General features: G+C 36.5%; 1 protein-coding gene across 1 annotated transcript in view; it reads right to left on the bottom strand.

The window, feature by feature from the left end:
- The window catches only part of LOC149828932 (protein ROOT HAIR DEFECTIVE 3 homolog 1-like), a 51936-nt gene that overhangs the window by 27417 nt on the left and 10751 nt on the right, over window positions 1–13768 (bottom strand). Inside the window, exons 4-14 of the mRNA XM_090017175.1 lie at window positions 11710–11780; window positions 11559–11622; window positions 11419–11484; window positions 11293–11340; window positions 11157–11219; window positions 11002–11058; window positions 10620–10778; window positions 10408–10476; window positions 10220–10311; window positions 8066–8144; window positions 6456–6621 (exon numbers count right to left, since the gene is read on the bottom strand). Coding sequence (XP_089873301.1) covers window positions 6456–6621; window positions 8066–8144; window positions 10220–10311; window positions 10408–10476; window positions 10620–10778; window positions 11002–11058; window positions 11157–11219; window positions 11293–11340; window positions 11419–11484; window positions 11559–11622; window positions 11710–11780 — 934 coding nt within the window. The remainder of the gene's footprint in view (window positions 1–6455; window positions 6622–8065; window positions 8145–10219; window positions 10312–10407; window positions 10477–10619; window positions 10779–11001; window positions 11059–11156; window positions 11220–11292; window positions 11341–11418; window positions 11485–11558; window positions 11623–11709; window positions 11781–13768) is intronic.

The following is a 13768-nucleotide window of genomic DNA, read 5'->3' on the forward strand; positions in this document are numbered from 1 at the left end:
TTTGCAAATGTTTCGTTAATGCCTTTCCATTGCAGATGGCATTCAGGTCTTTGCTCAGTGCATGTTCTATTTACCGCTCCCCCTCTTGCATTAGAGTTGAGTTAGAGGCTTAACGATACATCTTCATCTCAGGAGAGGGATCCCAAGCAGGGATCCCTGCTTTTTGAGTGAGCAGTTCTGCAAAGTAGACTTGAGCGAACTTCTTAGTGGGGCTTTGTTCAGAAACCCGTATCCCATCTATCGAGGCCAATATCGAGTCAAGCGAGGCATGTAGATACCCCGATAACAGATAAGATTCTAGAAAATCGCATGTCGAAGGTTGGCACAAGTTGTTGATTGTTTCGAAAGATAGTTAATGTCAAAAGCATAGCTTGAAAAACATTACATCTTTGTGAAACACTTTTGTTGAGGCTCCCATTGAGGAACTATACCCCTTTTATCCAAGAGTACTTGTAGTCGTGCACTACACGCTAGTACTGTGATGATCGAATGAGACGATCATGTGACCTCGAATAGTGTTAAATGCACAATGTTGTAATCACATAAAATGGTGACTATTCGCCTTCACAGGCAAGATGCTCGAGTGGTTTAAAGACCACAACATAAGAATGAGTCGTTAGTTAAGCAACACCTAACACACCCATTTGTTTCTTGTAGCCTGTCAAGGGAGAGGACAAAGTAGCACAAAACTCCAATAGACAGATTGTTAACAACCACTCCACGGGCTAAAATCTGACCTCCCAAGTCATTAGAGTTAGGGGAAGGGACTACGAGACATTATCTTAGGTAATAGATCTCATGGACTTTTGCAGAAGTTGGATGCATCTGCTGCTCAGTACCTGCCTTTGGAGAATCCTCTCTCAGCTGAAAGCTGTCCCCTTAAGAGCGGACTCAACTAGTGATTCAGGTTATTAAAAATACATAAAATAACAGACGCTCGAACTAGAATCAGTTGTTTCTACGCTTTTGTCTGTGCGTACTCGCATTCCAATAATATCAAAACATAAAGTTTGTTCATACTGGTTGATAGGTTATAAGACTTGCTAGTTGCGTGGTAGTTCATAGCTTACGATCAATTGAATCGTCATGCTGCATTTTGATAGTTGCACAGCTTATCTGTTTTGAATTGCTTATCTGCTTTGAACTGCCTACCTGCTTTGTACTGCATACCTGTTTAACTGTTGATCTGCTTTAAACTGCATAGCATGCTAAATCAAATGCTCTTAATTCAGTTTCTTGTAGTCTCTTTTATGCACCTACTTGTTTTTTGCGAAACTAAACCATTGTATGGGTATATGTGATGAATAGTTACACCACGGGTGATGGTGTGATGCAAGATGGCTTTAAGATTTTCTTTTTTCTGCTTTTAGCTTACGTCATAGATGTTTTTGGGTTTTGTCATAGATTTTTCTTGGGATATCCAAATTTTTGTACTATTTGGGAACTCCTTTAAATAAAAGTGACTTTTCCAAATGTTTTGGAAGTAGCATGTGTAGTGAGTTTTGGTTCTTTTAGCTAACGTGTCCAAGGTTGTTTGCTTGCCTTTCTAAATTCAATAAAAGAATTATCTTTCGCTGATTACATAAATAAACTCTGAAAGGAAAGAGATTTTTTCTAGTCTCTTGCCTATTTTTTGATAGGTTTGCAAGTTTGAAATTTTGGAGAGTTACACATGATAGTCAACATTTGGATCAGAAACACCTCTTCTCTAACATCTTGCATTAAGATTGCTATGGCAGCCGGCTAGTTCATCTTGTTATGAAAGAAAATGTAGCATATAATCTCAAATCTACAACGTGAAGAGAAATAAACTCACCAACAAGCATGCAGAGGATTTAGTATATGTTTATTCAAATCTTTGACTACTTTTGCGAACCAATGATGAATACAAGTACTAATTTGTCTCTTAGTTATTTGATTATTTCTTAGTTTTTTATTTAAATATACTTGTATTGTATTTAACATTTTCAAATTGGGTTTGTAATGCAGTCAAGGAACATCAAAATTTTGGGATGTAAACCCAGAAGAGTGTGACCTCGAGGGAGACCATGATTTCAACATGAAAAACATGAATTTGTCTGAGCCCAGTCTTCCTTCTAATGATGCATTTGATGATGAAGAAGAAAATTATTAAGATCCATTATTTCATTGTCATATACATTGTAGGATACACTTTTGGCAGGTAATTTAGTTTTTTTTGTCTTTACTTATTTGATTGATATTTAGGTTGATTTATGTAACTGGTTTACTTATTTAATTGATATTTAAGTTGATATATTGCATGCATGATGAATGATATTATGACAATATTAATTGTTAAAACTTCTAAATTATATATACATATATACAATTTTTTACATTTTTGCCCTGCCGCACCCCCGCACTCAAGGTTTTTTAAAGTGTCGCACGCCCGCACCCGCACCCATGTGACTTAGATTATATATATATATATATATATATATATATATATATATATATATATATGTGTGTGTGTGTGTGTGTGTGTGTGTGTGTGTGTGTGTAGTAGTAGGGGATAGCCGCCTACTTTGATCCTTGCCTACCGCCAGCATACCATGCTTCTAAAGGGTTTTTTCATGTTTTCCTCAAATCTGACCATATAGATGTGTTCTACATGCTTGATTTTATAGAAAGACTCTTGGATCATCCCTTTCTGTCACATGGGTAGGAGTGCAGATGAGCCAGTCAAGCTAAACAATCTCGACTAGACTCAAGTCAAGCTTGAAAAACTATGTACTTCCCATGTTCAAGCTCGAGCCTGGCTCGGCTCAGCTCGAGCCACACTGAATTACATAAAAAAAAGAATTCAGTCTCTTGCAGGGCAGGATTTGAACCCAGGACCTCACACATGCACACAAAGACGTTAACCACTTGGCTAAGGGGAAGTTATATGATTATTATCTAACAAAAAATGATACATATCCTAAAAGTGGTCACCATATGATACAAATAATCAAGCTTAAAAGGGATAATCGAGCTTATTCAGGCTTGAACCCCTGATCAAGCTGAGTTCGTTTATTTACTCGGACAAGTCCTAGTCGAGCTCGAGATAGCTCGGCTCATTGCGCAGCCCTACACATGGGTAGGTTTCTATGAGGTTTGAAAATCATGATATCAAATTTTCATAAATATTCAAGCTTAAAAGTTCATATTTTTTTACCAAAAAAACATGATCCAAATGTTGTTTTCTAGCAAATTGACCATGTTGGAAAAACCTTGTTCGCTGGAGGTATATATATATATATATATATATATATATATATATATATATAGAGATAGATAGATAGATAGATAGATAGATAGATAGATAGATAGATATCAAGGTAATTTTCTCGATGAGGATTTTTCTCAGGACTTTTAAATATATAAAATATAAAAGATTAAAAATCATAAGAAATATAAAAAACACTAGGTATTCCTGGAAAAAATATAAGAAAATAACTATGAAAAGTTTTTAAAATACAAAAATAGAGATTAAAATATAAAAAGAACAATTTTTTTTCAAAAAATATCATGATATTATCACGATATTTTTATTTCTGGTGATATTTTGAAAATATCATGCTATTTTGCCGATAATATCATAATATTTACAAAATATCAACGATATTGGTGACACTGGTATATATGCTTATGTGTGTCTGTGTGTCGTATTTTCTTGAATCCATGTCTCATTTGTGAGTCAAATACATGTTTGTGTCCATGTCTTTGCAACATACATACATACATACATATATATAAATATTCATATTTATATATATATGAGCCAGCTAGTGAAGAAGTCGATTTTGATTCCATTAAGCATTAGAGGCAAATAGGGAGAAGAAAAGGAAGAAAGCCAAGAAAAGATGGAATCTCTTCTTAATAGGATGAACCGGAACCCAAAGGCTTGCAAAAGTTGGACTATGAAACTGGTTAGGTTCCAGCACGAAAAACAGAACCCAAAAGTAAAAGAAGTAGCTCCAGTTTTGTCCCCACCAATTTATACACTCCAAGTTTCCAACAAGCAAGGTGCCAGAAAAAATGATTTGATCATGAATCACCTAGCCATTTCCAGGAAACAAAAACCAGAAATGCATGTCTAAAAGTTATACATGCTATACAAAAGTTAGCATATTTAATGTTTACTTGTAAGATTCACTTGGGAACACATGTTATCAACCAATGTTATTAAAAACTAGTAGGGATGCAAAGAACAAGAAAGAACAAATAGAGAAATAAGCAAAGTAATAAAAAACAGTATAAGGGAAGACTATCAGAACTAAACATGCATGTTGTCGAGTTTCACAGGGATAAGTAGTTAACACAGAAGCAGTAAGACAAAGTGCTAAATCAAGGCAGCATAAGCAACTAGCAGTCCAACTGATTCTACATCTAAAGTGTAACCGACTCAACCAAACAGTCAAGCAATAAATAAATGAAATTAAGGTAGCGGTTTAATATCACAAGTGTCACACTCCAATTATGAAGAGCAATATGCTATATAGCTATTACAAGTATAGAATTGGCATGAGTAGGTTAATCACAAACAACAAACTATGCAAGTAGTTCTAACTAACTAGTGCAACGCTACATCAAGCATGCATAGCTCAAACGAGTAGCACGCTGAACTACTAAGCATATAAACAAGTCATGTCACAATATGCACATAAAAAAAAATAATGTGAACAGGTTAACTTATGTTTCAGGCGAGTACGCGCAAGGCACGAAACGTCCAAACAGCTGAGACCAGTCTCGGGAGTTTATTATGTTATGTGTTTTATGATACCTTGAGTGACTGACTGAGTCTGCTCCTAAGGGGACGGCCAGTGACTAAGAGAGTAAATCCGCAAACGCCTAAGTGACCCGTGGATGCATCCAAACTTCTGCAGAAGTAGCTTGAAAGCTATCTTTCGTAGCACATTTTTTCTTAACTCTGATGACTGAAGAAGTTGAGTCTTTTGCTCATTAGGTGATTGTTAACAGCCTATCCATTAGAGTTTTGTATCATCTCGTCCTCTCTCTTGGCGGGAGTCAGCAGGTCGAATGGGTACGTCAGGTGTTACTTAACTAAAGACTCATTCTATATGCTCTCGTCTCTTGACCAACTCAAGCATCTTGCTTGTGAAGGCAAAGTCATCACTATTAAGTGATTTATACACTCCATTGCATGTTGGAGGCGACCACACACATCTCATCCTTCTCTCCACAGTAGATAACATTCATATTCAAAAGTACAACCACGATGAGAGGTGTCAACTTATTGAGGGTGAAAACATCACCATTTTTGTGTTAACAAACACATGTCATTGCACATTCAAGGCAACCACGCACCTCTCATCCTACTCACCGCAATACGCAATGTACCTTTTCAAAAGTACAACCACGATGAGAGAGGTGGGTTTGGATCTCTCTCTCTCTCTCTCTCTCTCTGTCTCTCTCTCTTCTTTTCCTTCTGTTTTTCTCCTTTCTTCTTCCCTTCTTATTCCTCTGTTCTCCTTTTTCTTCCTCTCCTCGTTCTTCTTTTTCTTGTTCCCTTCTCCCCCTCCTTCCTTTCCTTCTTGAGTTCTTCTTCCTCCGTTCTTCTCCTTTTTTTTTCTTCTGCTCTTCTTTTTAATGTCTGATTTTTTTTCCAATTAATTGATTGTATATAAAAATTGTATATAGCAATTTTGTTAATTTGTTTATGCTTTAGTTTGTTTATATAAAAAACATACATGTGAAATTGTTACTTTTAGTTTGTGTAATTATTTGCAAATATGCATGCGAGTGTGTATATACATGTAATTGATTGTTAGATCATGGAAATTAAAAATATTTTTTTGTTAAATGAAAATGATTGTTTCTTTGTTTGTGAGACCAAATGTAGATATGGATTATTATGTGTGATTTTAATAGTTTGATAAAGCTAATTTTTCAAACAAGCATGCATGAAAATTTAGTTTAATGTTTGTTTAGAACTTTATATGAATTTGTGTGCATTATATGATGATGTTGAGGAAATTGATTGTTAGTGATTTTGTTAATTTTTTATTGAATGCACATATTGTATTTGTTAGATACTTGGAGAGATTTCTAATTAATTGCTTCATGAATAAAGCATTTTTTATTTATTTGTATTTTAGATATATATTTTTTAATTTAAAAGCTTTTAGAAATACATTTTTGAAGCTTACGCTTTACGCCTCGCTTCATTTTTGGTGGAGTGCTTAGCTATGCCTCAACGCTTTTCACAACATTGTTATCAACTCCCTCTATGAGAAACACTGTAGGTGCATGTGTGCATACATGTGCCAATAGAAGAAAGGGAGCATTATAGTTGCATCATACATAGATAAAAAACATTGGGAAGGAGAACCCAAATTAGAAAAATTCAAACCTGTAAATTTTATGGTAAAGAAATCGGAACAACATTTTTTTGCTAGGTAGACTAAAAGGAGAATTTTCCTGGTAACTACCTTCACATCCTTGATCAAATTCTAGCATGCAAAGATTGCGACAATTTTGAGCCGCCACAGTAAGTCCTTCACCTTGTTGTAGAGCTTGATCAGCGACATTTTTAAAAATATCTAGAGTTCTAGTCCTTAGGTGCCCCAGCACAGATTGATATGCAGGAAAGACGAGCTGCAAAGGTGAGAAAAAAGAACCAAGAGAAAGTAAATCATATGTAGCACTCTTGAATGGCAAGATCAACTAAGATACTTTTGGAGAGTGTCATTATACTTGGCAAAATAAATATCAATTCCGAAAATTCCACAACAGTGTGAAATGAAAGCTTATTTTGTCTCACACAGTTATTGGCAGCAATGCTTGTTAAGAGCCCCAACAAGATTCACACAGTACTTGGCAAGTGATCATTAAATAGAACAGCTGGAGGCACACGGGTGGTTTGTTTGAAATTGTGCCCAATCATTTCCAACAATGCGGTATCATGTCATGCACTGCATGCCTGACTGAGCAAAATTCATGTGTAACTTCGAAACCAAGAAGCCAGAGAAGGGTGAATTGGGATGTCTTCTTGCCCTTCTAAAATAATAATGTCTATTTTCAGCTACTTTAGAAATTTAGTAATCAAGTGCGTTTTGGGGTTACAAACACCATTTTCATCTGTTTACCACATAGTTTTGAGTGAAAGGTAGATATGTTGGTGTTTACGACACCTTGCTTGGTATGTTTCTCCTATTTTATTCTTTCTTGCTCACATCCCTGCTGTCCTTAGAGTAATTTTTTATGATGAGGAACCCTTGCCGAAGAGAGGAAAACCCCGGGTGGGGGGCCCACAACAATTGAGTTCGATTATTCTGCATTACTTTTTATACTTTATCTTTTTAACTTATGATTTTTGGGAATGGTAAATGTAGAAACAGGGATATCTTACCAAATCCTATTATGATTTCTAAGGCAGGGTAAACATGCAATGGCAGCATGGTCATGGGTTGTGGGTTATTGACCACCTATTGCAGGGTTCCTGAAGGCCCTGGAATGTTAGCAGGTGCACACACATGCTTTGAATCTGGTATTAAAGACAGTACCATACTATCCCATAAACCTCATTAATTTTTTTAATAATCTATTGAGTGGATCAGAGCCTACAGATGTGACCTCTATGGATAAATTAGCAAAAGAACATACTTTAGGTTTTGATAGTCAAAGAAGGTTTTTAATGACCCACAATTCCCTAAACTTTCATGATACAAAAAAACAGATTTTTCTCTTGGAATTTGAAAGAATTCAATCCAAAACATGTTTTATAATTAAAAAATGTTAAAGTAGTACTCGTGTTCTAATTAAGTAGATTAAGTCATGCAACTATCACTTCTAAGCAAAATATTCAATAGAATTTTAGAAAAATCAAGGGGCTTACCTTTTACGAGGAAGCATCCAAAATATAACTCCCTGAACTGTGGGGGAAAAATGCACAAGCATGGAGGGGAGTTTAAAGTGAACCTTAATCCAATTCTACGCATATTATTGATCATCAAATTTCTAAGGATGTCTATAGTTCCAAGCTTCAAGAAGAAACGAAAACTTCCAAATTCTAAAGACGAGAATTTATTTTTAAGATTACACTTAGCGCTTCGGATTTCAACTGTTGTCGCTTTCGATCTCGAACACTTTCATCATAACAAATAGCTTCCTTATCATACCTGTTGAAGCAAAAATATGAGTTAGGTTCCAGGTTCCGATTCTTGGCCTAACATTGAACAATTCAGATGACCTGAAAGCAGTCAATCAATACACTAATCTATGCCAACTTATATGTCAATTATCTATTAGTATTGATAGTATAACTGAAATAGAAAAATATATTACATCACAATAGGTTTTCTAATATGCGACACGGACCGGCTAGGAGGTCGACGCACCCGCATCGACACAGGTGCAGACACGGACACGGGATGGACATGGTCACCAAGTGTCAGACTCGGTCAATGCATTGGGGCTGAGTCTGTCTACTTTTTGGACTCGGTCAACTTTGACTAAGTTTATTTTTGTCCATTTTAAGGCAAAAGAAGTATAAAAAATAAAAAATATATATTTATATAACAAATTTTACAAATATAAGAGTTCCCATTAAGTCTTTGTACATAAGCCCTAAACCTAAACAAATCGGGTCTGATCCATAAGAAACTGGGTGTCAAACATAAGCCCAAGAAAAAAAAATTGGCTCCACAACGCACCCGGGCCGCACCGGGGGAGACCCCAGACCCCCCTTCTGTAAGGGCAAAAAAATTCTCTGAATCAGGCTCCACAACTCATGAGTCTTCACTGTAGTAGCACAAGTCGGCTACTTTAGGATATTACTGAACAATAAAAGAAAATTTTATGAATTTAGAAACAATTTCATACTTCCATCCCTATGACAATACGACAGCAATGCTAATATAACTAGAAAAAACTTTAACCGAATCTTTAATGTTTCACTTATATTTTATGCATGTGTCCTTATTTTTAAATTATCACATGCATGCACCAGAAATAGAGAAACCAAGAGTATAAAAGCTTATTTGTTTATTTTTGCTTTACAATTTACAATCTTTATGTGTTAATTTATTGTTATATATATATATATATATATATATATATATATATATATATATATTTAGCTGAGTCCCTGTGTTCAAAATTTTTTAAATTGGGCCGCACCCGTGTCGCACCCACACCCATGTGACATAGGTTTTCTTATATATCTGCATGCATATATATATGGGCCTTTATATGCCATTGTCGCCATTACCTACAAATGCCTCCTTTTTTTTTTGTTTTTTTGCTTTTTTGTTTTTCATGACTAACCTTACAGATGTGATCTACATCTTAGTGGGAACTCCGATTACAACACATAGGCAGAATTTTACAAGGCTTGAAAAATCAACTACAATGTTACGATACTTTCCCAGGTCATAAAATCGTGTTTTTTCATCAAAAAAACATTATCCAAAAGATGGTTCCCACTATTTTGAACATGCTGAATGCATCCATGAGGTCAAATTGGATCAAAACAACCCATGCATGAGACATCCGGAGGCGTTTGTACATAATGGCAACATTACTAATACATTACCCTATATACATACATACATATATAATATATATAGAGGGAGAGAGAGAGAACCCCAGAAACACACAGAAGCACAAGCACATTATTTTCGATATTTATCCACTGGGAGCAGGAGAAGCCAAATGCGGATTATATAATTATGACTTGTTACTCTTCCTATTGATTCAGGAAGGAGATAGTAGATAAAGGAATATATAAATATGCATAACAGGCCGAGTCCAGTCTTAAACATCAGTGTTTACAGGTCTTGGCATCATGTGCTGCTCCTCCAACTGAAATACGAAAAACATTCATTACTCATTATTTAGTGGGTATTTGTATCTAATTTGCTTGTTTACATATTATTTTTTCTTTTTAAGATGCACATAGTCATCATGATCAATCACAACTGAACTAGTCTTCAAGAAAAGCTGAGATATCATGACAAAGACCATCAGGTATTAGTTATTACATTCCCGTCTCTTAGAAAGAGCCACTACACGATCCGACCAGACAGGTCCTCTACATCTAAATTAGATCAACTTGCAAACAATTTAGGTGGCCTAATTAGTTGTCTTCGCTATGTTGGTTGAAACAGTTTTACTGTTAACAGGTGAATAAGATCAAAAAATCATATGGAGGCATCAGGTGTTTAAAAAACAGAAAATGCCAAAGATGGTTTACCCTGACAAACAGGAATCTAGAATTGCAGTGAGCTTCTTTCCAAACTCAGGAACTGGACCCAGTTGTGCAGCCTCTTCCAGCTCACACCAATCCTATTAAAATAGTAGTACAGGGCACAGTGTGTTATAACTGGCAAAATTAATCCTAACTACCAGCAATGACCACAATGCCCAATGTAAATTATATACCTTATCAGCTTTTAAATGAGACAATTTCTCTTTGGCAATATCTTCACACAGGACAGTCGCCACCATTACCTATGATCATGAGCGGAAAGAAGAATACTTCAGTCTGAACAAAAAGACATCCAGTGTAAAATCTATTTCTTAAATCAACAAGGGATATAACCCATTTCTTAAATTCACAATAAGGGACATCAAAATCAGGAACGATAAAACACCTTGTGTGCAGGAAGATTGAGGTCCTTGTTCTCTTTAATAACTTTCCAGATCTGTTCTGCACTAAAAGCAAATCCCGAGGCAGGCACAGCACCACGCGTATCACCAGCCAACCCTCCAGGAGCAATAGAATTTAAAAATCGTTGCCTTAAACATGAGACCTTCATAATTATTCAAATAATTTTCAGGTCTTCCCATGAAACCAGGTGATAAAAATCAATTCTGGAAATCACGCAAAGGCACATAAAATCCAGCATAGACTGACACAGGTAATCCATGGTGAATAGAACAGTTGCGCCCCGTAGGTAGTGCATAAGAAAGTGATCATTAAATTGAGATACATTGATAAAATCTGTCTCATGTAAGAATGGTAAAACAAAATACCTGCTCCTTAAATTGCTCTTGCTCGTACTCATAACTTGACAGGGCCACAACTTCCACCTGGACGTTGAACATGAATGATGAGTTCCAATCAAGGAGGCACCACCGAATCATTTTATATGCAAAAACTCTATTCATGTTATCAAACAGAAACTTACATTAAAAAATTCACTAAGTGGGGTGTCTTTATGATCCTGTGGCTTGTGAAGTGTATCCCATATCTAAAACAAAAAAAAAATAGTTTAAAGCATTGGAACATCAATAGTTGACAACCAAGCAATATTGATAAGTTACCTTCTGTATGTCTTTTCTCAAGACTGCTTCCAACTTTTCAAGAGGCGTCTGCATGCAAAACAGAAACAGAATGACAAAGAAAGCAAAAACTATAGTTTAAGTATCTCTATGTCACCAAATGCAAACCTTTGTTTTATCACGTATGACGAAGACCAAAGTTGTTTTACGAGGGCTAAACAATCGCATCATAACCTGTGATTACCAAATGAATGAAGTAGTTAGCAGGTGAAAACATCACACTGTCGGATAACACAAAGGAAGAGCACCTCGAAAACAGTCTTTATGAGAGGCTTATTTGCTGCATGTTCACGTCCAATGTCATGACACCACCTAAAACATAACATTTCAAGTTACTGTAAACAAAAAGTGCACCATTTTGACCAGGAAAAAAAGCATGTCAAGAACTTATGTACTCACATGTTTATAAGTACTATATCCGAAACAGCTAAGGCAAAAAGAGCACTCTGCTTCTCAAATGCAGTATCATCCTGAAAACGAGCAGCATGCCACATAATTAGGCCATGCAAATTGAAGTACTTCCACTAGATAAGCTGAATCAGAACAATGACAGCATTACATCATAAGTGCTTTCTCATATACACCATGGCGCTAAGGGTCCCCAGGAAGCATCAGAATACAGCAATTACAAACCATGAATAATGATAAATTACAGCAAGCCATAAAGAAACACATAAATACATAAAACACAAGCAACATTATTTTTGTTTCACAAACATGAAGGTAGAACAGTAATTAATTGAGCATGGAAAAGCTAAAATTCTAATGAAAAGAAGCAAATCATATTTTGAATATAGAAGAGTGGATCATAAAATTGTTTCCTTAAAGACTGCAGCACCCAACTGACAAATACAGAGTGAAACCACCCACATAAAGTGAAGAGACATGACAAGAGTGAGATTGAGGTTATTTGAAAAGGTATCATGACAATGGTAGTTCAAGCACATTAAAATGAGTACCACAATTGGTAATGTTTGCATGGACCACTTTCAAGCATGCAAAAGCCACAACAAGCCTATAATATCAACTTAAACCAATAAAAAGAGTATCACCATGCCAGAATATTTTACACTGCCATTGGCATGATACCTTTTCAAACATTACAAGAAAATACGTTGTTAGCGACGGAATATTTTCGTCGCTAGTTAGCGACGGATTAACGAGCGAAAAACATCCGTCGCTATAATGAACGAAGTTCACGAAAATCGTGACGGAATATAGTCCGTCGCCAAGCTCGTCGACTTTTGCGACATATTTTTTTGTCGTTATGTCCGCACCATTTGGCAACGACGTTTGCAACAAAAGTTGTTCCGTCGCTAATTATCGACGCATTGGGCGACGGCATATAGTCCGTCGCTCATTTCGTAAATTTGATTTATGTTGGTTTAGCGACGGAATTAAGCCATCGTTAAGTCGTCGCTAATTTTCGAATAACCCTAATCCCAGACAACTTTTCATTTTCTTCTTTCGCTGCTCCCGTCGTTCGCCGCTCCCGTCGTTCGTTGTTGGTCGTTCGTCGTTTGTCATTTGTCGGTCTCACTCCCGCCGTTCGCCGGTCCCACAGTCCGCAGGCCCCGCCGCCCGAAGATAGGTAAATGAACCCCCCCCACCCCCCCCCCCCCCCCGCGTTTTCCGGCAGGGGGTCGACCCCCTGCCTGTTCTAGCAAGGGGTTAACCCCCTGCCTGTTCCGGTAGGGGGTCGACCCCGACAGGGGTTCGACTCACTGGCAGAAAGGCTGGGGGTCGACCCCCTGCCTGAACAAGGGGTCAGTTAACCCCCTATGTTCCGTAAGGGGTTCGACCCCCTGCCGGAACAGCAGGAGAGTCGACCCATTGCCATAACTTCTTTTTTTTTATGACTTCATTTTAAAACAGCATTTTTTTGTGCAGATTTTTCAACGGAACCAACTCGTGCTCAGCCATCTGTGGTAAGTAAGTGACAAAAACAATGCAAATCGGGTAAATACCTGTGGTGAGTAAATGATGCAAGTGTATCGCATGTTATTTAATTTATTAGATGTAACATTTTATTGTTCACACACTCACTTAGTTGTTGATATTTAGGGTTGCTTTGTTGGAGTTCGGAGATCATGTTGAGCATGATTTTAATGTATGAATATGGAAGTGTTCTTATTTTTTAGTACGGAGTTCATGCTAGGCATGGTAGTAGTTAGTGAGATATTGAAGTGTGTTTGCTGCAGGTACATGTTTGCCATTTGTTTGATATGAATGATTACGATGTATTGCAATGTTTGATGTAATTGTATCTATGCTTGCATGTAGTTACTTTCAATTTGATTATGACTTCCATGTGAAATTGTATAATGAAAGCATGCTTCAAATGATTGTATTGTGTCATTAATAGTTTGCACATGAAAATATTAAGTTATCAATGCATGCATCAAAATTCTTGTTATTGTATGACATCATATATTGCATGATAAATTTGATATTTTCT

The sequence above is a fragment of the Nuphar pumila genome, chromosome 9 (genome assembly GCF_984573655.1).
Source record: "Nuphar pumila chromosome 9, dmNupPumi1.hap1.1, whole genome shotgun sequence".
Classification (NCBI taxonomy): domain Eukaryota; kingdom Viridiplantae; phylum Streptophyta; class Magnoliopsida; order Nymphaeales; family Nymphaeaceae; genus Nuphar; species Nuphar pumila.